The sequence below is a fragment of the Pseudorca crassidens genome, chromosome 8, assembly GCF_039906515.1.
Source record: "Pseudorca crassidens isolate mPseCra1 chromosome 8, mPseCra1.hap1, whole genome shotgun sequence".
Taxonomy (NCBI): Eukaryota; Metazoa; Chordata; class Mammalia; order Artiodactyla; family Delphinidae; genus Pseudorca; species Pseudorca crassidens.
In genome coordinates, this window is record NC_090303.1 from 36,162,863 (window position 1) to 36,185,624 (window position 22,762).

The window sequence follows — 22,762 nt, forward strand, 5'->3', positions numbered from 1 at the left end:
TCTGGAGTTTATTGAAGTCTTCCATTTGTTTTAATAAATATAATTATACAAAAGTCCTAGACATATTTATTTAATATTTTTAAAAGGAGACTAGGATGTCAAGAGTATTTTCTCTGTTTCATTTCATTAACATAAATCACTCTGGTTAAGATGAAACTCCCTACACGTGAACTGCATTAAAGCAACTCTACCCCTTCGGAGGAAAGTCTGAGTCAGGCCAGCTCAGGGACTTGCCTCAGTCCTGGTTTTGAACACGTTCACAAACAGGTGCAGACCCTTCACACCAAAACCAATAGAAAAGTGTGTGTTCCCCATGCAAACACTGATTGCTCGCCCCACCCACACTTTGTTTTGTTTGAATTGACTTTATGTTCCCTTGATGAATCCTGTTTATTTAGAAAAAAAGTCTGCCTTAACATACACTGGAAAGAGAGAAAAAAATCCTTTACTTTGATCTCCTTGGCATGTGCCCTAGGATGAAAAAGGTATCCCAGTTGAATTTTTATGTCACGACCATCCTCTGTCAGCGCAGTTTCTCTAAGAAATTCTCCACCTTTGTAGAGTTTCTCTGCTTCCCATCCCTGGCTAGATTAGCCACTAAATTTATCTGAGGCTCATTACATGATATGTTGTACATTGTTTCATTCTAAATAATGGCAATACACGGCATTAGGCTTAAATAAACCAAGGCACATTTACCATCAAACTAAGAAGATTAATTTTCAGAGTCCCTCATTCACATGAACCCTTTCCAAGGCCTTGTACCTATTTAAATTTTTTTTCCTTGGTATTCTTTCTCTGAAAGAGAGTACTCATAATCATAGAAGATTGAATGAGACCCATACACTGAGGTCTGACTCTGAGTAGAAATGATAGCATGCCTGTGTTGTGTGAAATCATCCTTCCCTGGACACCTGCAGAAGCGGGGGCTACTTATAAGGCTTGGAGTAGCATCCCTTTCCCTTATATGTGTTCTCCTACTGCATGGTCAATAGTTTATCCTTTGTTGATTCTCTGTCTCACAGTAACTTTCACTCCCAACTAGGATTGTATACTTCTCCAAGGAAAATGCTGGATACTTCTGCATTCTGCTCCAACAGCAACTAGCCCAGAGTTGAGCCCACAGTAGGTCAGTTACTTGTAAGGCAGCTTTATGCACATCCATACCTATGACAGATACCTCAAGCCCCAAAGGCTGAATTAAGAAACTGATCAGTCCGTCAGAACATAGTTGTGCCATTTTTGCACCCCTCAGCAGCCATGTCAGAAGAGTTGTATCTGGGAATAAGTTTCCAATAAACCTCAGTTTCTATGGTATTTCACCCACAGGCATATACCTGCCTGCCAGAAGGGAAGAAGGCATTGCTGAGTGGCTGGTATATTTCTAAAGATATATATATTTCTAAAATAAGTATAGGGCTCCCCTGGTGGCACAGTGGTTGAGAGTCCACCTGCCGATGCAGGGGACACGAGTTCATGTCCTGGTCCGGGAGGATCCCACATGCCGCGGAGCGGCTGGGCCCGTGAGCCATGGCCGCTGAGCCTGTGCATCCGGAGCCTGTGCTCCACAACGGGAGAGGCCACAACAGTGAGAGGCCCGCGTACCGCAAAAAAAAAAAAAAAATAATAATAATAATAAAATAAATTGAGTATATTTCTAAATCCATTCATGTTTGTCTTGGGAATACAATTAGATTCCCATTTTGAATGAATGGTGAGCAAACATCCAAGCTTTTCTTCTAGCCCTGACACTAGCTTCCTGTGTGATCTTCATAAGTACCTTGTCCAATTCATAAGGATGTCTGAGGACAAATAAAACATTACAATAGATGCAGCGCTTTTGAGCTTTGGGAAGAAAGATACTTCTTTAACATTGGGCCCAGGAAATATCTATTGACGATTCATGGAGGAAAGCATTCTGTAGGTTTATTCTAGGGAAAAATTCTTCCCTCAACTGTCATTTTGGGAAGAGAAGTGTCACACTTCTGCCTCTCCCAGAACAAGAAGTACAAGAGTCTGTATTACATGGAACACTGCACATTCCAGCCACACCACAGTTTCCCAAACACATCCCATACTTGGCATATCGGAATCAGGGTCAATTCAGCCAAGGAAAGCTGCATTCTTTTGTTATTCAAGAAAATCATTTTCTCCTTTTTTTGAATCTATTAAACATCACAAAGGTTTGTGTGTCATAATGTTATTAATGACTTCTGAATGTTTTGATATCAATAATTTTTTGGTTTATTCTTGTGTTTTTATTCAGGCGTTTTTCTTTCACTTATATAATTCAACCTACATGGATATCCTAAAGACACTGGTTGAGTACTTAAACATCCAGTAAAACAAAAGAGCATTTTAAGCAAACAGCTAAGGACTTTGCTGATTTATTGCTCTGATAGCCATAATTATCTTTTGAATAAATATGTGATAAGCATAGCTGTGGTTTGATAAAGTTCAGGACATATGTACATCTAGAAATATTATCTTTGGAAACAAAATGACATTGCCACACCATGATACCCCAGGATCCACTCCCAAAGCCACTTTCTTTTTTGACCAGGAAAAGTAATATAGTTTAACTCTTACTGTCTTATTTCAGGGTGTGCTTTCTTACCATGAAAGGTATTTACTTAATTGAAACTCTTCTCTTATTGACATAAAGGCAAACTAATATACGCTCTTCTCCCTCAGCAAAATATAGTCATGAATAACAAATGAGGCTTTAATATTTCTTAAGTCCATAAATGGATTTACCCATAAAACCAATTATATGTTCACACTGCAATTAGTTGCTAATTTTAAGAGTTAAAAAAAAACCAATCCATGTTTTTAATGTGTCATATCTGATCTAGTAAGTTTGGGAGATATGTGCACATATTTAAACTGAAACAAAATACACACAATGACTGTAAAATATCACCAATTTGCTATAATTCTGAATGGCAGTAACGTTACCCTAAGAAAATTCACTGGATGATTTAATAGTGATATCAAAGGAAACTGACCCTCTTTTCCCTTTTCCCTCTCTTGTTGCTTCTCTGTTTCTCATTCCTTCTTTCTTTGTCTTTATGACCATGTGTTATCTAAGAACCATCTAGATGCAACCAGTGAGAAATGGAGAAGACAGTCTGTAGAATATGGCTCACCCAAGTGCTCAGTTTATCTGATAATGAAATATTATATTATATATTGCACTTGTTTATATTAGATTGATTGCTGGAATCTAAAGGGTAGATATATTTTACATACTTTTATATTATCATGTTTATTTAATTAATAATGAACTGTCTAAAGTGCCAACTAACTTTGCTCCCTGTGTATCAGGATTTCCCAAACTATGTTCTATGGAATGCTAGTTTCTGTGGTATTTGCAGTTCTTTTGGGGGAAAGAAACTGGGGAAATGGAGAGTTCCATGTTCAAGTAATTTGAGGAAATAATGTGTTAAATAATCTAAGATTTCCTTACTACTGGAATTCTAAAACTCTTTAATATGCTTTTGCAAATTATCAAGAGGAGATTTTTCACCAAAGGATACTTATTGGTGAGAAATGCATATTATTATCCCCTGTATCTCATGTTTAGCAGAACATAGTGTGGAAAATACTTCTACTGGTATCTCAAATTTAGAGCTATTATTGGACTGTCTTGCTCTCCCAGATCTTTGTGTTGCCTGTCTTACTCTACTTAGGCCACCATAACAAAATACCATAGACTGAGTGGTTGAAACAACAGAAACTTATTTTCTCACAATTCTGGAACCTGAAAGTCTGAGGTGAGGGTGCCATCCTGGTTGCATCCTGTAGAGGGTTCTCCTTCTGGCTTGCAGATGGCCACCATCTCGCCATGTGCTCACAGGGCCTTTCCTTGGTACATGCGTTCAGGGAGAGAGAGAGAGAAAGCTCTCTGGTGTCTCTTATAAAGACACTAATCTCGTCAGACCAGGGCCCTGCCCTCATGACCTCATTTAACCCTAATTACTTCCCAAAGGGCCAATCTCTAAATACCATCACATTGGGGGTTAGAGCATCAACATATGAATTTGGGGGGGACAAAAGCATTCAGTCAATAACCGTGCCTAATAAAAAAATATATTTTGAATTAGCTGAGTACTCTAAGACCTTTTTTTCTTTTGATCTGAGCAGACATCATGTTCATCACTGACAAAAAAATCTGTCAAGGCCTCCTTAATTTCTCTTAGGAGGTTAAGAAGTGGACGCTCAGTCTTGTTTTCTCAATACTGCTTTCCCTGGGTTCTCCATATGGTTACTTAGGCCCAGACACATCATCCTTGTGGAGCGCTAATGCCCAGTCCAGCCTGTGCATAAGAATACTCAGATAGGAGTACTGGATGAATGGTCCCCAGGATCGTGCATGAGATCAGAACACAGTAATGTCAAATTAACATAAATAAGGCAAAAATAGTTGTTTTTACTTCCAAAAGAGCTAAGTCAGATGGTATCACTCATGACTTTCCTACCCAAGACGTGATAAGTAGGGCAGGAAATAGGCCTGAACTCCACGTCCCTTGGCTTTCATAGCATGACCAGATCTCCTTGTCGGAGAGGGCTAAGGCTTGAATAATTATTAATTCGCTAAGATGCATAATCTATCTTTACCAAATGGACCAAAAGCAACAGAGCAGCAGCAAGCTTGCAGAGGACAGAATGCTTGGTGACACTGCAGCCAACCCCTAAGGGGGAGACTTCCTCATTTCTGCTTCTTGGCTTTGAACTGGATTGAGAGCACTTTTGTATAACCCCTTTGTGAGAGATTCTAGAAGCTGGGATTTAATTTTGTAGAGTCTCCTGAGGGGTCTTTATTCCTCAGGGTGTCAGGACAACTCTCACACCACAGGAGGGTTCCTCACTTATTTCCACTTCAAAGGAGCATTAATAATAATCCTCCTTATTACAGAATCCAACCAGACCTTTCTGGTGTGATGATTAATTGGGAGGTGTTACTTTTTTTTTTCTCCAATATATCAGGTGCAATCATTTCAGCCCCTAAAAATAAATGTTCTCTCTGCAAAAAAACAGCAACAAACAAAAATGTTTTGAAAAGTAATCACTTGTTTAAAAAATGGAAATTGGGCTTCTGTGTTGTAAGGAATGTATGGGCATAAAGGTGAAATCCAACACTGGTAAATGATCTGACTACCTCAAAGTGAAGTTTTTGCCTTCCTACAGTGGCCTTTAACCCTGCCCTTTCCTCCAATCTGAGAAGAGCTGATGTTGATGGAACATATAATGGCCCCTTTCCTGTGTAGTAAAGTCAGCAATAAAGCTTAGTAATTAAGGGTACCAGGGAGGCCCAGCCCAGCAGGCTAGTGGTGTGGCGAACACTTTTAGAACTTCAAACAATATCAAAGTCACTAAGAAGCGGGCCTAGCTCCGTTCTGGTTTGAATTAAGCCTCACTTCCACACGCACTTTTCAAATCCAAGCTCAAACAAGAAAGCCAAGGCCTTCTGGATTTCATTAGAGCCAATTATCTTATCTGTTTCATCTCAGACCTGACCCTAAGGCTGGCAAACAGCTATTCAGTGCATTTGTGTGGTTGTTTGAGAAAGCCTCCAGTCAGCCAATGGCCCGAGGACCTGCTAATTAAAACACCGTTGCCCCCTGCCTCTAGTGATTAAATATTTTCAAGCTTTTGTAAATAATTTTTCCATTCTTTGCCCCAAGCCTCAAAGGTCCAATACATGCAGTAATTTATTTAGTTTGTCAGAGAAGACTGTTGGAAATAGGGTCATAATGGAACCTTTGGAGACTTTTATATGTCTTGGTACTTCTGAAAGTGACAGTTTATAAACCAGCCAAATGTGTACACTGTTCTGATGTAATTATGGCCTAATGGCCTTTCTCCTTTTGAAGTGATATAGTGTATAACAGGCTTACATTTTGTCAATAATCATATTTCCTCAAATGTCAACATGGTATCTAGCATTGGAATTTAATGAGATCATTTAAGTCCTAGAAATTGTATCAAGGTACACTGCCTTCAAGCTTCTTGCCTGAGGGTGGGTCACAGTCAGGAAGACTAGCTTGGGAAGACTAATCGAATTCTTGCTTGCTCTTTGTGGCAAGGACCTGCTAGAGAACACTGAATTCTTTCCAGAGCCAACTTCTGAGAAATCAGTGAGTGATACGATGATGCCACTTCAGAGAAGAAAACATTCAGGGAGAACATTTAGAATTAAAATCATTAGATTAATAACTTTTTCCAGACCTAATTTATATTCAGAGTGATCTGAGAACTTCAGAATGATACTTATCTTACAGCTGGATTGTGGGGAGGGAGAGGACATTAAGAACTTGCTTTGTAGCTGCGACGTACACTACAGCATACATGGGTTTGCTAAACACCCCAGGAAGCCCACCACGGCCCTCCTAACACATGGACTTCCCTGCCCCCCAAGCTCCTCGGGCGTGACCTGGCCATGCGTGCCAAGGTGCATGTAACGCCAGACTAGCTCCTCCTGGACCAAGACACAGACAGAGCAGTGGGTGAGCATACACAGCAAACACCTCTCTTCCCTACTGCCCTGGGTACAGCCATTCAAACTCACAGCTCTTCTGGCCAGCGCAGTCATGTTTTATGGGAGGAAAATAAAAATCCGGGGTTTTGTTTGTTGTTCTTGTTGCTCTTTTTGAAGTATTACAAGAAAAAATGTTGGCAGGCTCATTAGCTGCATCCAGTGTTCACTAACGCACCTATGAAAAAGAGCTATGGGACGGAGCAGCTCTGCTTCTGCTCTTCTTAAAATGACACTTTGGTCTTATCCTAAAGAATAGGCTTTTAATAAAAACATCCACCAAAGGCAAACAATTAAACAATATATAAAGCACCAGGGGGCAACCTCGTGGTTCAGTAACAGTCTGGAGCCATTCCAAAGCAGAATATGTGGGTATTTTACAAGGAACAATACACTTTTCCAAAGGTATTATAAAACAACAAAATTTTAAAGTGGGCCTTCAAACTTGGTACAGGATTTCATGCTCAGCTCGGACAATGGGATGATCTTTTTACATTCTAATTTCTTCAAAAGCATGTTTAGAGAACTGTGTCAAACATTATGTCTATATATCTATATAGAGATATCACTGCTTTTTTAGAAGACACAAAATAGTAATTTGTTTACTTTCAAAAAATTGACACTAGTAAACTAACGAGTGAGTGATCCTTCTTTCATAATTATTATTTTTCATTTGGATCCTGTATTTGATTTATATCAATTGTCATACCCTCAAATAACTAAACTAAGGGCAATATATTTAGCTTCTGGCAGACTTCAGTCTTCTAATTTAGAATTTAATCAGATAACTAAACTGAATCAATAAAATAAGACACACCCCAGATTTTATTATTTCTGTCCCTGCCTTTTTCACCTGCCGAGTCACTTGGAAAAATTATGTTTATTGCAGAAAAAGGCATCACTGAATAATTTCTGCAAATGTATTTTCAATTTAGAAGTCCTGGAATATGAAAGGGAAGTGATAGTATCAGAAACTTATACAAGGGAGAGGACTTGGGTACACAAAGCAAAGTCAGAGGCCCAATGCGGCAACTTTAACATTTAAGAGACTTCTGAAACTGAAAGCACAGAAGATCAAGCTTTCTTTGGGCTACAAAACTTTTAAATTATAAATCTGTGCCAGCTCCATTCTTAATCTGGATTGTAAATAAACTCCCCTTCACATCTTAGCTTTCACTATTATTCAGTCCATTTCAGTAATTCCAATATTGCTTTAATTTCAAGAAGTTATGAAACAACAAAAAATATACATCCTAGGTGAACCAATATTTTGTTTTCAACTACAACAATATACATCTTTAATACATAAGATAATATGTAGAGGCTATTTTTTGACGGCCATTTCTGCAATTATTTTCGGATGCAAAATATGCCCAAGTTGAGATACAGATGGATTTAAAATTCTGCTGAGATTGAAAGGTGACTCACTCATCCATCTCCCCCTTCTCCAGCCCACTTTTTTTTACTTTTGGATAAAATGCCTAATTTTTTCTCCAGAGCCTCAGACTGTGTATTCTCAAAACTTTTTTTTTTTGGCTGCTCTGCATGGCTTGTGGGATCTTAGTTCCCCAACCAGGAATCAAACCCAAGCCCCCTGCAGTGGAAGCGTGGAGTCCTAACCACTGGACTGCCAGGGAATTCCCCTCCCACCCACTTTTTAAATTGCAAAATATGAATTATAATGGCAAGAATGTTACTTTGCTGAGCCTTTCCCATTAGGAGTTACGCAGTCTGTAAGCCTGCTGACCTCCGTATGGCTTCACAACAGGGCTGATCTTTGGAGTAGAAGATGTTTAGACAACAAATACCCAGAACTGGGGCGCCCATAAGAAAGATGGACAGATTTATAAGAGTTACAAGGACAAGTCCTCACCCTTCTATAAAAGTGCCAGAGGAGTTTAAATGTCTATATAAATGGGAACAAATGTTGATAAGTTTCATCTACATGACATCAAATCATTGGGATGAAATATGGAAAACTGAATCTATCATTCAGATATCTGATGTCATGCAAAGACCTGGACTACTATCTGAAAGTCCTGCCTACCAGAAAATGGTGTAAGTTTCGGCCCTGAACCTCAGAAGTAATATCTGAACAGACTTCCTATTGAACACAAGTTTCCCAAAGTGGACCCTTTTACTTGGAAAAGTTAATAAGTAAATTTCTATTAGTAAACATTATATTTATCTAGTTCAGAAAAAAGATTACAAATTTACATTTATGGTATATTAAAACAAAGTTCTATCTCTTTTTTCACATTATTTGTCATCTCAAACTTAGTTACAGTAAACTTTAGGTGTGAAATCATGGAAATGGAGGGGAATTATTCAGTTTCAAGATAACACATGAAGAACAAAAGGCATTGAAATTTGGTTAATAAATAGTTGTTTAATGAAATACAGGATAAGTGACTTTTATTTGGCTTTATCTTACCAGTAAATGAAGCATAATCTTAAAATATTCACTAAAACTGTGAAAAAAGTGTGACTCCATAGTTTATTAATTATATTTATCTTCCATTCTGGCTATGTCATAATTAATGGCACACCAATTCCATTATTACTAGATGAGATGATTTAAGTTGATGAATTGATCTGAGCTGCTTGACAGTCCAAAAGATCTGCTATTTCTGGCCTAAAATGCTTCACAATAATATTTCGTAGAAAGCTTTCATTTCCTGATATCTCTGAGTATTACACATATGTTGGGAGGATTTTGTGCAAGGCAAGGGTTTTGTAATCCACTGTTCCATCTTGAAAATAAAAACAAATCGTTTCCAGTCACGCAAACTGCTTTCTTCCTTAGAGAGAAGTGCTAAGGAAAAGTTAATAGAACATAGCTACTCTTTTAATTAGTCCTTATTATTTGGAAAACTGTATAATTGCTACACGAATTCCTGGAAATTTCTGGCTTTAAAACTGTTCTAAGTCAGAAGGGAAAAATGTCTTAAAATTTTTACAGTTGATCTGACCTTTTAAAATAATAATAAAAACTATGCCTTGCATTTGAACTATTTTAAATAGTTCTTCACAGAAGATAATATAATTCACATTTCAAAACTTCAAGCACTTCAAGATACTTCCTGGACTTTTTACCTGAGTTCTATACTGTCTAATAATATCATATCTCTTTGATGCTCAGTTCGAAAATGAAGTTTCCAAGTGTCCCAAGGAAGACAGGTGTGCATAAGATCAATTTACTCCCAGGGTCAAAGAGCAAAATTCTAAGGGTATCTAGAGACACACACCTATAGAAATTGTAATTTTTTGATGAAAATTGGTACAATATGTTGCACAGATGAAAGAGAAAAAATTATTCTTAAACTATACTTATTGCTGAGACTAAAGAGCAGATAGAGCTGACAGCTTTCTAAAAGTTATTCCTACGGATCTTTTTCTTCTGACCTATTCTGATAAAACTTCTTGAAACATCTCTACATGCTGAATATAAAGAACAGAATCTGGACAATGAATTAAACTGTAGATCACTCCAGCAGTAATTTCATATGTATTGCTCTTCATTGAAATAAAATATCAATAGATGAAAATCATTACTGCTTTGTTCCCAAGATTGATTGACAAGTTTGGATTTGAAGCCCACATCTTCTTTATTAGCCAAGTCTTTCACAAAGAGAAAATGTGGGCTTGATTTGTGAGCTATGATAAATGGTCTGAGAAAGATGGTAGTAGGGCCAATTTGATATGTACAGTATTTCATATTGGCAAATTGCTTCAAGAAATTCCACCCTCTTTCCCAAAATGTCTTCAACATCCTTGGGAAAATACATACTATCATGAGCATAATATATTAGGTTGTCATTAACAATTGAAAATCCATTTCAAGACTGGGAAGCATCAACCACAGTTCTTATAGACAAAACAAGACCCCAAATCATTTTGCAGTATTGAGTATGATTTTTAGATGACAACAAATCATTCTTTATTTGAAAATTGGAGCTAAGCATTCATTTATCAGTCTATGTTCTATTAAAATTTAATTTGGGTTTTCTCAAGTTCAATCGCATACCCATTCCAAAAAAATCTAAATGTGTACATAATAAAAAAAAATTTGTTTTAACAAAAAAGGAAAAAATATATTTTCCATTGTAAACAGTCTCGTTATCAAAAGGAAGAAAAATTATAGGGGTGTTATTTGATAGGCTTAATGTGGCACATGAGGAAAGGCACAAAGAGAAGTGGCTTGGAATTATTATATGATACAAGGGTAGTGAGAATCAGGGAGTAATTTTCAATTTTAAAATAGTATTACCAATTTAGATGTCGAAGATAAATGCTGGATAGACTAAAATGCACTGGCAAAGAATTTCTCACTTTATTATTGTTTTGTTACCCCTACTCTTGACAGAGGAACTACAGTTTATAGCTCAGGGCCAAAGGAGTACTGTCTCTACACTCACACTTTTTGCCACCCAGTCCCTGATCACCGTTAACCAGCTATGTGACATCAGGTAACCAACCTACTGAACTCAAGGGAGGCCTGGTATCCTCATCTGGAAACTGGGAGCACTTAATTCAACAACTTGTAAAGATGAAAAGAAATGAGCAACTAGCAAGTCCTCAATGAATTTCTATATTACTATGATATTATTATCATTATATTATGTTATTATTTTTATAATAGTTTTACTTTACATTCTCTTACCATGAAATTTCACTAAAATATGATAAAAATAAGAATAACCATAAAAATATGTACTTAGTTGTCATTACCAACGAGAGAACATAAATATTTACTATGATCCCATCTCATTTCTCAGACAGAATTAAGCAACCTCTAAATTTCAGACTATGCATATGCCAAGACTATTTAGAAGTCAGTGCTCTAAAATTAGTTATAACAACAATGATATGTTTGATAAAAAAGAAAATAAAATATTGTACTTATTTATGTTCACTGCCCAAAATTATCTACTATCATTCCATGGTAAATTCAACCACTCTAAGAAAACTCCAAGCTAACCATTACTGACTAGTTGTCTGAGGAGTAGCTGCTCTATGAATATGACAATTAAGGGTTCTATTCTCTGCTCTCAAGTTAAATGTATATGTTTCTATTTTTGCCACAAACAGAAGTCATAGGAAGCTCTATTTTAAAGATGCTGTATCTACAATAGAATTGACAGTGTGACAGATGAACTGAGAATAGATGTTATCTAGTCAAGTTTCCAGTCACAGTTTTGTATCAATGGATTTTAAATTTGCTTATATCATTAAAGCAAACAGATATAAACCAAAGACAATGGAAAGAGATATATGCTGTTTGGGCTCTTTGTATATGTCCAACTGATTCAGCTGCTTTGACTTTGTAATAAATATGCTAATTTTTAAACATTCTATTGGTTATATGGTCAAAGTATTTTAGCAAAGGCTACATTTGCAAGCACAAAAACATTCTGATTAAAGAGATACTTCATAAATCAATGAAAAGAAAAAACAACTAGTTTACAGTAGAAATAACAACACTTTTTTTTTTTTTTTTTGCGGTACGCGGGCCTCTCACTGCTGTGGCCTCTCCCGCTGTGGAGCACAGGCTCCGGACATGCAGGCCCAGTGGCCATGGCTCACGGACCCAGCCGCTCCACGGCCCGTGGGATCCTCCCGGACCTGGGCATGAACCCGTGTCCCCTGCATCGGCAGGCGGACTCTCAACCACTGCGCCACCAGGGAAGCCCACAACACATATTTTGACTAGATATTTATTTTCTAGACTAGATAACTTGCTCAAATCCTCTTTTTCAGTTGGCATACTGACAACCTTGGTGAAACAGAATCATTCTGTTTAGAAGTTTTCCCCGAGAGGTGAACATGCCCAAAGACCTGATATTTACAGACCATTTGTATTTGGAAATCCTTACCATTAACAAATATTAATTATGGTAGCTACAGACTATAAGCACGTTAGCCTGGAGGGCAGTAATTTTTTAAAAATCACAACTTGTTTGCATCTAAGGAACCCAGATCAACAGCTCTAAGCCAATCTCTTAGCTTGTTTTCAGTGTGTGCCAAATGAGTCATTTATTATTTCATCAATACCTTCCAACTGTAAAGGGCTTATACCTATTTTTTGAAATTAAAAATCCAGAGATCATCATTCATTCATTTATTTATCTATCCAATAAAACATGAATAATTTGAAGAACTACTAATATTTTATTTCTACAGTGGAAATTGCTACTCTCTTTTTAAAACACGTGGAGATGTTTTCCTCATTAGATTCAATTAGAAGCATGAGATACATATTATCTTGCCCACTATGAACAGACTACTAATACTGTTAAAATTACCATACTACCCAAGGTAATCTATAGACTCAGTGCAATTCCTATCAAAATACCAATGGCATTTTTCACAGAACTAGAAAAAATAAACTCAAAATTTGTATGGAAACCCAAAGAGGCTGAACATCCTAAAAAATCTTGAGAAAGAAGAACAGAGCTTGAGGAATCACTCTCCTTGACTTCAGACTATTATAAAAGCTACAGCAATCAAAACATTATGGCACTGGCACAAAAACAGACACATAGATAAATGGAACAGAATAGAGAGCCCAGAAATAAACCCAAACATTTACGGTCAATTAACCTATGACAAAGGAAGCCAGAATATACAATGGAGAAAAGACAGTCTCTTCAATAAGTGGTGCTGGGAAAACTGGACAGCTACACGTAAAAGAACGAGATTAGAACATTCTCTAGTATCATATACAAAAATAAACTCAAAATGGATAAAAGACCTAAATGTAAGACCATAAAATTCCTAGAGGAAAACATAGGCAGAATACGCTTTGACAGAAATCATAGTAATATATACTTTTTGGATCTGTCTCCTAAAGCAAAGGAAATAAAAGCAAAAATAAACAAAAGGGACCTAATTAAACTTAAAAACTTTTGCAAAGCAAAGGAAACCATTGACAAAATGAAAAGACAACTAACTGAATGGGAGAAAATATTTGCAAATGATATGACCAATAAGGAGTTAATATCCAACATATATAAATAGTTCATACAACTCAACATCAGAAAACCAAATAACCTGACTAAAAAATGGACAAAAGAACTGAATAGACATTTTTCCAAAGAGGACATGCAGATGGCCAACAAACACATGCAAAGATGCTCAACATCGCTAATCATCAGAGAAATACAAATGAAAACCACAATGAGATATCAGCTCACACCGGTCAGAATGGCTATCATCAGAAAGAACACAAATAACAAATGTTGGCAAGGATGTGGAGAAAAGGGCACTCGCACACACTGTTGGTGGGAATGTAAATTAGTGCACCCAATGTGGAAAAGATCATGAAGGTTCTCAAAAAATTAAAAATACAACTACCATATGACCCAGAAATTTCACTCTGGGGTACACATCCCAAAACAACCAAAAACACTAATTCGAAAAGATATAGGCACCCCAATGCTCACAGCAGCATTATTTACAGCTGCCAAGATACGGAAGCAACCTAAGGGTCCATCAACAGATGAATGGATAAAGAAGATGTAGGGTGTGTGTGTGTGTGTGTCTGTGTGTGTGTGTGTGTGTGTGTGTGTGTGTGTGTGTATGCACACAATGGAATACTACTGAGCCATAGAAAAGAATAAAGTTTTGTCATTTGCAGCAACATGGATGGACTTGTAGGGCATTATGCTAGGTGAAATAAGACAGACAGAGAAAGACAAATATTGTATGATATCACTTATATGAAAAAGCTAAAAAAATACAACAAACTAGTGAATATAACAAAAAAGAAGCAGACTCACAGATACAGAGAACAAACTAGTACTTACCAGTGGAGAGAGGGAAGGGGGGCAATTTAGAGGTAGGGGATTAAGAGGTACAGACTATTATGTATAAAATAAGCTACAATGATATATTGTATAACACAGGGACTATAGCCAGCATTTTATAATAACTATAAATAGAGTGTAACCTTTAAAAATTGTGAATCACTATACTGTACACCTGTAACATGTAATATTGTACAAAAAATAAATTCTCTTATATAAATAACCACTTTAACATCTACAGAACTCTTAAAGAATTAATCTTTAGAAAAAATGTGTCCAGCACTCATCTAGGGATTATGGATAAGACAGAACCATTGGAACAATATTTTGAAGTGACTGGAACAGAAGCTGCTAAGCAGGCATTTAGCAAATTTGTTGAATGAAGAGAAGACATTTGAAATTGGTATAAGCAAATGAATGGGTGTTCAGAGTTCTTTGTGAAGCATGCTCCTTGAGGGACCAAGGGATAGGATTCATGCAGGTCCCTCACGGGTTTCCAATGCTTCTACTGTAGTGTATTACTCCCCCTTTCTTCTCTGATTTATTTATTTATTAACTGTTTCATTCAGCCAGTATTACTTAATAGCTCTTCTCTGCCATGCTGTGTACTAGGCATTTGTGATTTAGGTTTGGGGTAGAAGGTCTTATGTTTCAGTATAAGTTCACTATGCTTTATCACACCTTAGTCTTTTAAGTCATGAACAGTAGAAAAGAGTAGCAGTGTGGTGGTATAGAAAGAGCATAGATTTTTTTTTGTTTTTTTGCAGTATGCGCGCCTCTCACTGTTGTGGCCTCTCCTGTTGTGGAGCACAGGCTCCGGACACGCAGGCTCAGCGGCCATGGCTCACGGGCCTAGCCACTCCGCGGCACGTGGGACCTTCCCGGACCGGGGCACGAACCCGTGTCCCCTGCATCGGCAGGCGGACTCTCAACCACTGCGCCACCAGGGAAGCCCTAGAGCATAGATTTTAGAGCCACATCATGGCCCTTCCATATAGTAGTTCTGTGGCTTATACAAACCACTTAAGAAATAGCCATGATGTCTATAAAATTTATAATCTAGAACTGGCATGTAAGACCTTAATACAAATACCCATAATTATTTAATAAAATGATAACCTTAGAAATATATTTTAGGTGAACATAGAAGATATTTGAAATTATTTGAAGATTTTAAAAACTCCTGAGAAAAATCTGAATCATAACCTTCAATTATTTCAGAGATGAATGATAACTACAGGGAAGAAACAACTAATTATCTGAACTAATTTAGATATTCTCTTATATTTTTAAAACTATGTTTAAAACTTATAGCAAACATGAAAATGTTTGGTTTGCCTGCAATTTTCTTCTTGCCACATAAAAAAAACACATAATAGAGACCACAAAGGCAATATATATGCAAATTTAAAATTAGCAGCCATCTTATATCCTATTATAAATGGAGTTTCAGAGAGGTTTTCTTACAAAGATACTTATCATAGTCCAGAAACAATTAAAAATTAAGAAAAAAGAAAAGGTACCATTTACTTTTCTCCCAACCTCTGTATTCTGCACCCACACACAGATGCCAGAAAGAGCTTTAGTTTCAATACTTAGAAAAAGGATTATATTAAGAAGGATATGCTTATAAATTAATACTACATTAAAAATTATTTGGGAGTCTCTCACACTAGAGCCCCAAATTAGAAAGAAATTTATATATTTAGCTGGGCACTCTTTGCCTGCAAAAGACTTTATGAAGTATGATCTGTATATCTGCCACGCAATCCCACCCTCACTCTCTTGAGCCCACAGAGCAAGGTCATTTTATGGCTCCATGCTTTTCACACCACAGTCTATTCTCTCTGCCTAGTATGAAACCCCCTACTCCAATTCTTTTACCCCTTAAAAACTCCCACTCATCTTTGAATGCACAGGTTGAACAATACTTGATGAAGCCTTTCCCGAAACCCTTCAGGAAGAATTCATCATTTTATCCTCTCTATGTCTAAGGACATCTGTTCACTAGAACAATAAGTATCACTTCTATTATGTTCCCTGAGAGCAAACTGGCTCTAAATTCCAAGTGCTCGCCATTGTTCCTGGCACATACTGAGTGTTCAATGAGTATTTTTTGAATGAAAGACTTACTTTCTTGATTCCTCCTTAAAAAGTTTACAAGTATTTCTAGTTATACACGTTGAGCAGCAAGCAGACATGGTATAGTATAGTTAAAAACTGACAGAATTATTATAGTTTAAATCTGGTTCTTAAATAACTATGAACATTAAAAGTCACAATTTTACATTTCTGCAGCCTAGCTGAATAATGCTGCTTCTCCTCTAATTAAGCCTGGATATGGTGACCACACTGGGAAGTTTAAAAACGTTTTCTAAAATAAAGTGTCCACATTCCAGGCAAAGAGAAGGTGCCATTCTTGGGGATGTTCAAACACTTTCAGGAGCACTTGACTCACTTAACCATTTCAGTAAAAAATCAATAGTGTACACTTAATACCTGTTTTCACATTATTTAATGTAATTGTTGTGTTCAAAGGGGTTCTTTTTAAAAAATCTCATCTACCATTAACTTTGTCATGAGAGAACAAACAGATACAAAATATTAATTATCCTTCCCTGCTGTGAATGCATAATGCATTCTTATGTAAAGCAACAGTACCACAAATAGTATTGTGATAATAAAAAACTAGTAATTCTATGTTGCAGACCAATGACTATGATCATATGCTATGGTAAAGTTGAGAACTTAATGTGTGTATCATGTAAGTTACTAAGTCAACTTGGTAAACAGACAAATAAATTCATATGTGAGATAATGTAAAAATCTATTATCCCATTAGAGTTCCTTTAAAACATTAATAATGTTTTGTTAAGTTGCAAAAAGAATTCATAATATTGAAACCCCTATAGTTTCTTAATATAATTGTTTACTTTTACTGCTAATTAACGCAAGATATCTTCATAGACAACCCAAGTCAAAATAAACAAACTTATTTCACCTATTTTTCCTATAAATAGTAAAGATACATGTACTATAGAACATGTACATTTTTTTCAAAGTACAAATCTGAAATATGAGTAGAATTTTCCTCAAATATCAAGACAATATATTTATTTTAATGTATATTCTTAAAAATAGCAATTTTCTATCATTTTTCTTGGGCCTGTTTTCAAATGAGAAATGACTCTCAAAGGAGAAATTGAAGTATGAATGATACACAGGACAAGAGAAACCCATCAAAACTTTACTGATTAAAAAATTTTCTTATCTATTTCAGATGCGTTGTCAACAGGATTTTTCCCTTGGGAATTTATAATTGGTAAATTAGCCAAAGAAAAGAATGCTTCAAAAATTTCTTATCATGCAGTTGTTTGCTTTTGCTTCAAATGAACAAAACATCCAAAATTCATGCAGTACCAATAGGTTAAAATCTCCTAAAATCTTGCAAGTGAGGCACATATTGACATAATCTGCTATTTCCCTTAAAACATAGACCTTTCCAAACACTGAACAAAATTTTAATTCCAGAGAATAAATGCCTTAAAAAACTATATCCAAAACAACAACTTTTAATTTATTGTATTTCTTGTTTCAACTAATTTTTAGAGCTCTTTAGAAAAATAGTAGCAATGTGTATATATTAATATACACTTTAATTACTGCCTACATTTTCTAAAGAAACTGGCAACAACCAATTAATCAGTTGGTGTTTTAATGTGAGAGGGAAAATACACATACTATGATAGGGAAAAGCCATTTACTTAACCATGAAATGAGACTGCCTAGGCCAATGTTCCTTGGAACTAAGAATGCCAAGTGGTGCTATGTGTAAAAATATGTGCAAAAATTTCTTTAGTCCAGTGAAGTTTGCGAAACGTCTGTTCAAAAAAGTTAAATAGGTAGTGAAGGAATTCCCAGAGCGGTTAATATGCTAATGTCCATTCTAAATCACATCATATGTCATAATAGGCAGAATTTTCCAGACTACTGAATAATAAAATCTTTTTTTCCCTTTTTTTTTTGTAGAAAGAGGGGAACATTCCTGGCCATTGATTACAACTAGGTCTTGATGTACCTTTTTTTGGTACACATACTCCTTAAGTGGCTTTGTAGCAATATTCAGGTCCCTCAAACCAAACATTTTTTGGAGCTTTAATAGAATGACTCCTTTAGCTACTTTACCTTAGTTAGAAATTTACATTTCTCTTTTACATTTGGTGTTGTTTCATTTGTTTTCTAATTTTCCACTTTCAGAGAAAGAAGTACCAACCTGAACGCTTCAAGGTACTCAGTATCTCCCATGGGGGGATCAAGGCCACCTGTCCAGGCAATATTTATATTGTATCCTTCTCCAAGGCCTGTTCCAACCTAGGAAGAGAAAAACCACACCACAGTGGGTAGAGAAGAGCACAGGGAAGAAGCAAGAAGAGAGGAAAACAAACACATGTGAGCTCTTGAAATAAACATCAAACAACATGTCAAATCAGCCCAACTTTGCTTGACAACCAGTGCTCTGGGTTATGCACTTGTTCTGCACTGGTTCTTGGTCCCGTGGGACAATTCAGTAATCTCGTGTAATTTAAAACACCAGCAAAGGACAAGAAAATTAGGGGTAATCATGCAATGCAATTACCTGAAAGATACAAATAAAAGTGGGGCTCTAAAGAAATAAACCGAACCTCATTTGGGGCTCCACTGCCAGGGAAAAAGTTCCCTTCATCATAGCGATGGAGTGAAATATACAGGATGCTGGGGTCAGCATAAAAGGCCTGCTGTGTACCATTTCCATGGTGAACATCCTACAGGGGGAAAAAAAAAACAACAGATGACAAATACAGTCGTGTCTCACTCTGTGTGGAGACAACTTTTCTAATTTCTAGTTCCCTGTCTTTCTACCCCACCCTCCTTCTCATTTGCTGTCTTGTATGTCCCTCTTTCTTTCTCCTGTTCAGCTTGCTTCCACACCACCCCCTTTACTTCCTGAACTTTCAGGCAAATTACCCTTTAATGCACTCATTTTTTAAACTGGCTTCTAAAAATCAGGAAACCACAGCAAACATGCCCTGGAGACTCCAGATGAGCAGTCATTGAGAAAGCCCAGTCCTTTGGTACAATTAGATATTTATACACCGGCCCTTTGTACTCTTTGCTTCAGTGATGGAATCTCGCATCCTGTTTTATGGAGGAATTTTATGACTTATTAACTGCCAACAGTTCATAACCCCTTAGGCTTAATTAACTAGCCTCATTGGCCTCTGCGGAAAGACTAATGTTTAAACTACAAACTAGTATTTTGCAGAAGGATCTATGGCTTACAGAGCATTTTCGCAATTCTTGACAGAACACTAAACATACGTGTATGCATTGATTTGCCAAGTCCCACCATTAAGGTCAAAGGCTTTGCAACCAGCTGAGTAAATTGGCTTTCTTGAAGCGTTCAATTCAGTTAGCAGTCCCTCAGCAGTTAGAATGACTTCAAAAGAGATGCCAGATGCAAAAAGGACTTCATACTTTATTTTGGTAAAATCGTGAAGGCAAGACTCAAAGACACAGGAGCGTGAGCTCATTAGCTATTAAATCATTTGGGCCAAAGCAGAAAGATGGCATGGGCCTTTATGCAATCTTGTCCAATCTGCCTAATTTTAATATTATATTATGGCTCTCTTCCCAGCCTCCTTCTTCCTATTTTTTCTTTCTCCACACCACTCCCCCTTCCCACAGGAAAAAAAAGGGGTCTGTTTCATTAAAATGAAAGAAAAAAAATTCTTAGGACATTTGTATTTGATAATGATTCAAGACTTAATAGTTCTTTTTTTCTAATTGTTTTATGATATAAACATGCTGGAATTGATAAAAGATATAGGAAAAATAAAACCAATAGCATTTTTAAAAACATCCTTACTAAAAGACCCCAAGTGTCAAGAGTCTCAGTTAATATGGTTCCTAATAGCTTCTGACCAAGATAAAATAAATGACTCATAAAAGTGAATAACCTATATATTTGTATTTAATATAATATTACTGCTACATGTGTAACATTTATAATTTCAGGTTCTGTTATAAAAAACTATTGGTCACTTGTAACTACTTACTTACACTGTATTTTATATCAGTAAGAATCACACTATTTTCAACAATGATTCCTACAATTTTTGAGTCAGGTACCATGCTAAATATCTTACATAGATTATTTAACATTTATATGAGGTATATGATATTATCGCTGATTTAAAAGGTAAATAGACTGAGACTTGGAGAGCTTCAGTTATTTTTCAAGACAGCGTCTTGAATCCACTTCTCACTCCAAAGGCCAAACTCATAACCATTATGCTGTTAACTTACACTTACATTCATTATCTCTTTGATCTTCTTAGCAAACCTAAGAAGTGAGACTGGTGGTCATTATTGCTCCTTATTGAGGTTTATATAACTTGTCTCCACTTCAACCTCCAGCCCAGAACTCCCTCACTAGACACCACTGAAACCTCCTTTTGGTGGGTTCTAAAAGCAGTGAGCTTGCTATCCACAGTGTAGACATACACTAATCTTCCCCCCTTTTACATAGTACATATATCCAAAATCAATTAAGGAATCATAAAATATTTAGAAAGAAAGGCATCTTTCCAGAAACTTGTACTGACTAAAGGCATACACACACATCAGGAAAAAAAATAGCTTACTGAAAAATATATATATTAATTCCTGGATTTCTGAACGTTTAAAGGAAAGGAAGGAGGAAATAGCAAAACTTGTCCTTTATGAGAACAAAAATGATACAATTTAACCCACAATGTCTTGAATTTGCTACTGGATACCTAGAGGATGGACAAACAAAATATTTTGAAAAATAACAGTGATAGAATGTTTGCATTGCTACTACAGGATAGAATTTTTAGTCAGCGTTGTAAGAAAAATTTTTCGCTGGGCCTAGATACATCCACAGTTTGCAAACCAGAAAAATATTGCCTTGATGTTGTAAAGGTTTATCTAAGAAGGTCAAATAAAAGATCATTTGTCTTAGATATAAAATAATATGTTCTTCAAAAATGTGTTGGGTGCTTATTGTTGCACAAATTTCAGAATAAGAAATATACTCTTGCCCACAGCACAATAAGGTTTCAACAGACATTATTCATTAAAATTCACAAACCCATTCTAAAAATACTTGGATAATTCTTGATTCCATATTTATATTCACAAAGCATTTAGAGATAAAGGTAAGTCCAAATGTGCCTTTTGTTTTGGGCAACAACTTATAATCTTGAGAGTATTTTTCCAGTTTCTCTGAAAATATAAATGCAAACTACTTACTGGTCAGATATGATCTGAGGATTTTTTCTCCACAGCAACAAATATATACTAGATCAATATAAGACAATTATTGGTGATTATGAGGACTTACTATAGTAAGGAAGTGAACCAAATCATGAACAGCCTCAAAACAGATCTTGTATCTAAGATTTGCTGGGAAATACTGAAAAATAATTTCGCTATTTTACTGGTTAACGACATACTGTGAAAATTTATCCTATACAAGGATTTAGAGCGAACATGTTTTCACTACAATGTTAAAATAGCTCTGAATAAATTATATATTCTATCAACTAACGTTATCACTTATAATTATTTAGTACGGGCACTTGCGACAATCCTTTGGTCAAGTTTGGTGCTTGACCAAAAATGGAATTGCCTAAAATCTATGGACATTTGAAGTGTCTTTTTTTTTTTTTTTTAATGAAAATAGCCTAAAATATATTATTTTCGACTGAAGGTCACATTACATAAAAGCTACCTGAGTCATTCAGGCAAATCCTACTTCTAGGACAGGTTCACGCCCTGAACACAACGGCCAGTCTCTTGCAAGCTGAGAAGCAGGTGCACCTGCTCTCTTTCCTCACCAATCTGCGTATCTTTGGAATCTTCCCCAGAAGGAGAACTGGAATGAATAAGCTCCACAGATCAACTAGAATCATTCCTGCCTAAAATACTCAACACGTCTGATATTTGGCTGTGGCTTCAAATAGGGGGTGAATTAGAGCTCTCTGTTACTAGGCATCTAAAAAATGTGGAATCTAGCTGCTCAAACAATGGAGTACCTCTGCCTTCTGTTGGCCTAGGAATTGATGGAGCTGGTTCATACCATTTAGCTAAAGTTAGTGACTTTGTATATGCAGGAATGAAGTTCTTCTGCCACTGAAGAACCTTCACTTTTCCTCTGCTAACTTGCAGAACAGACCTGTCAGCCAGGGAGAACGGATGTCTCAGCACCACGTGGCACTTTAAAACTTCCTTCTCGGCAGCTGGAAGAAACAGGGGAATTTCCTCAAAGTATCCCTGCAGCTGCAGAATTTGGAAGACTTGAAAGTAAGAATATGCGGGCTGGTGGTGATCTAAGAGGCAACCCTTTGGACAG

General features: G+C 36.4%; 1 protein-coding gene across 1 annotated transcript in view; it reads right to left on the minus strand.

Moving 5' to 3' along the window:
- Positions 1–22,762, minus strand: part of HDAC9 (histone deacetylase 9) — a 581,469-nt gene that overhangs the window by 185,077 nt on the left and 373,630 nt on the right. Inside the window, exons 19-20 of the mRNA XM_067746216.1 lie at positions 19,029–19,148; positions 18,620–18,717 (exon numbers count right to left, since the gene is read on the minus strand). Of these exons, the coding sequence (XP_067602317.1) occupies positions 18,620–18,717; positions 19,029–19,148 (218 nt within the window). The remainder of the gene's footprint in view (positions 1–18,619; positions 18,718–19,028; positions 19,149–22,762) is intronic.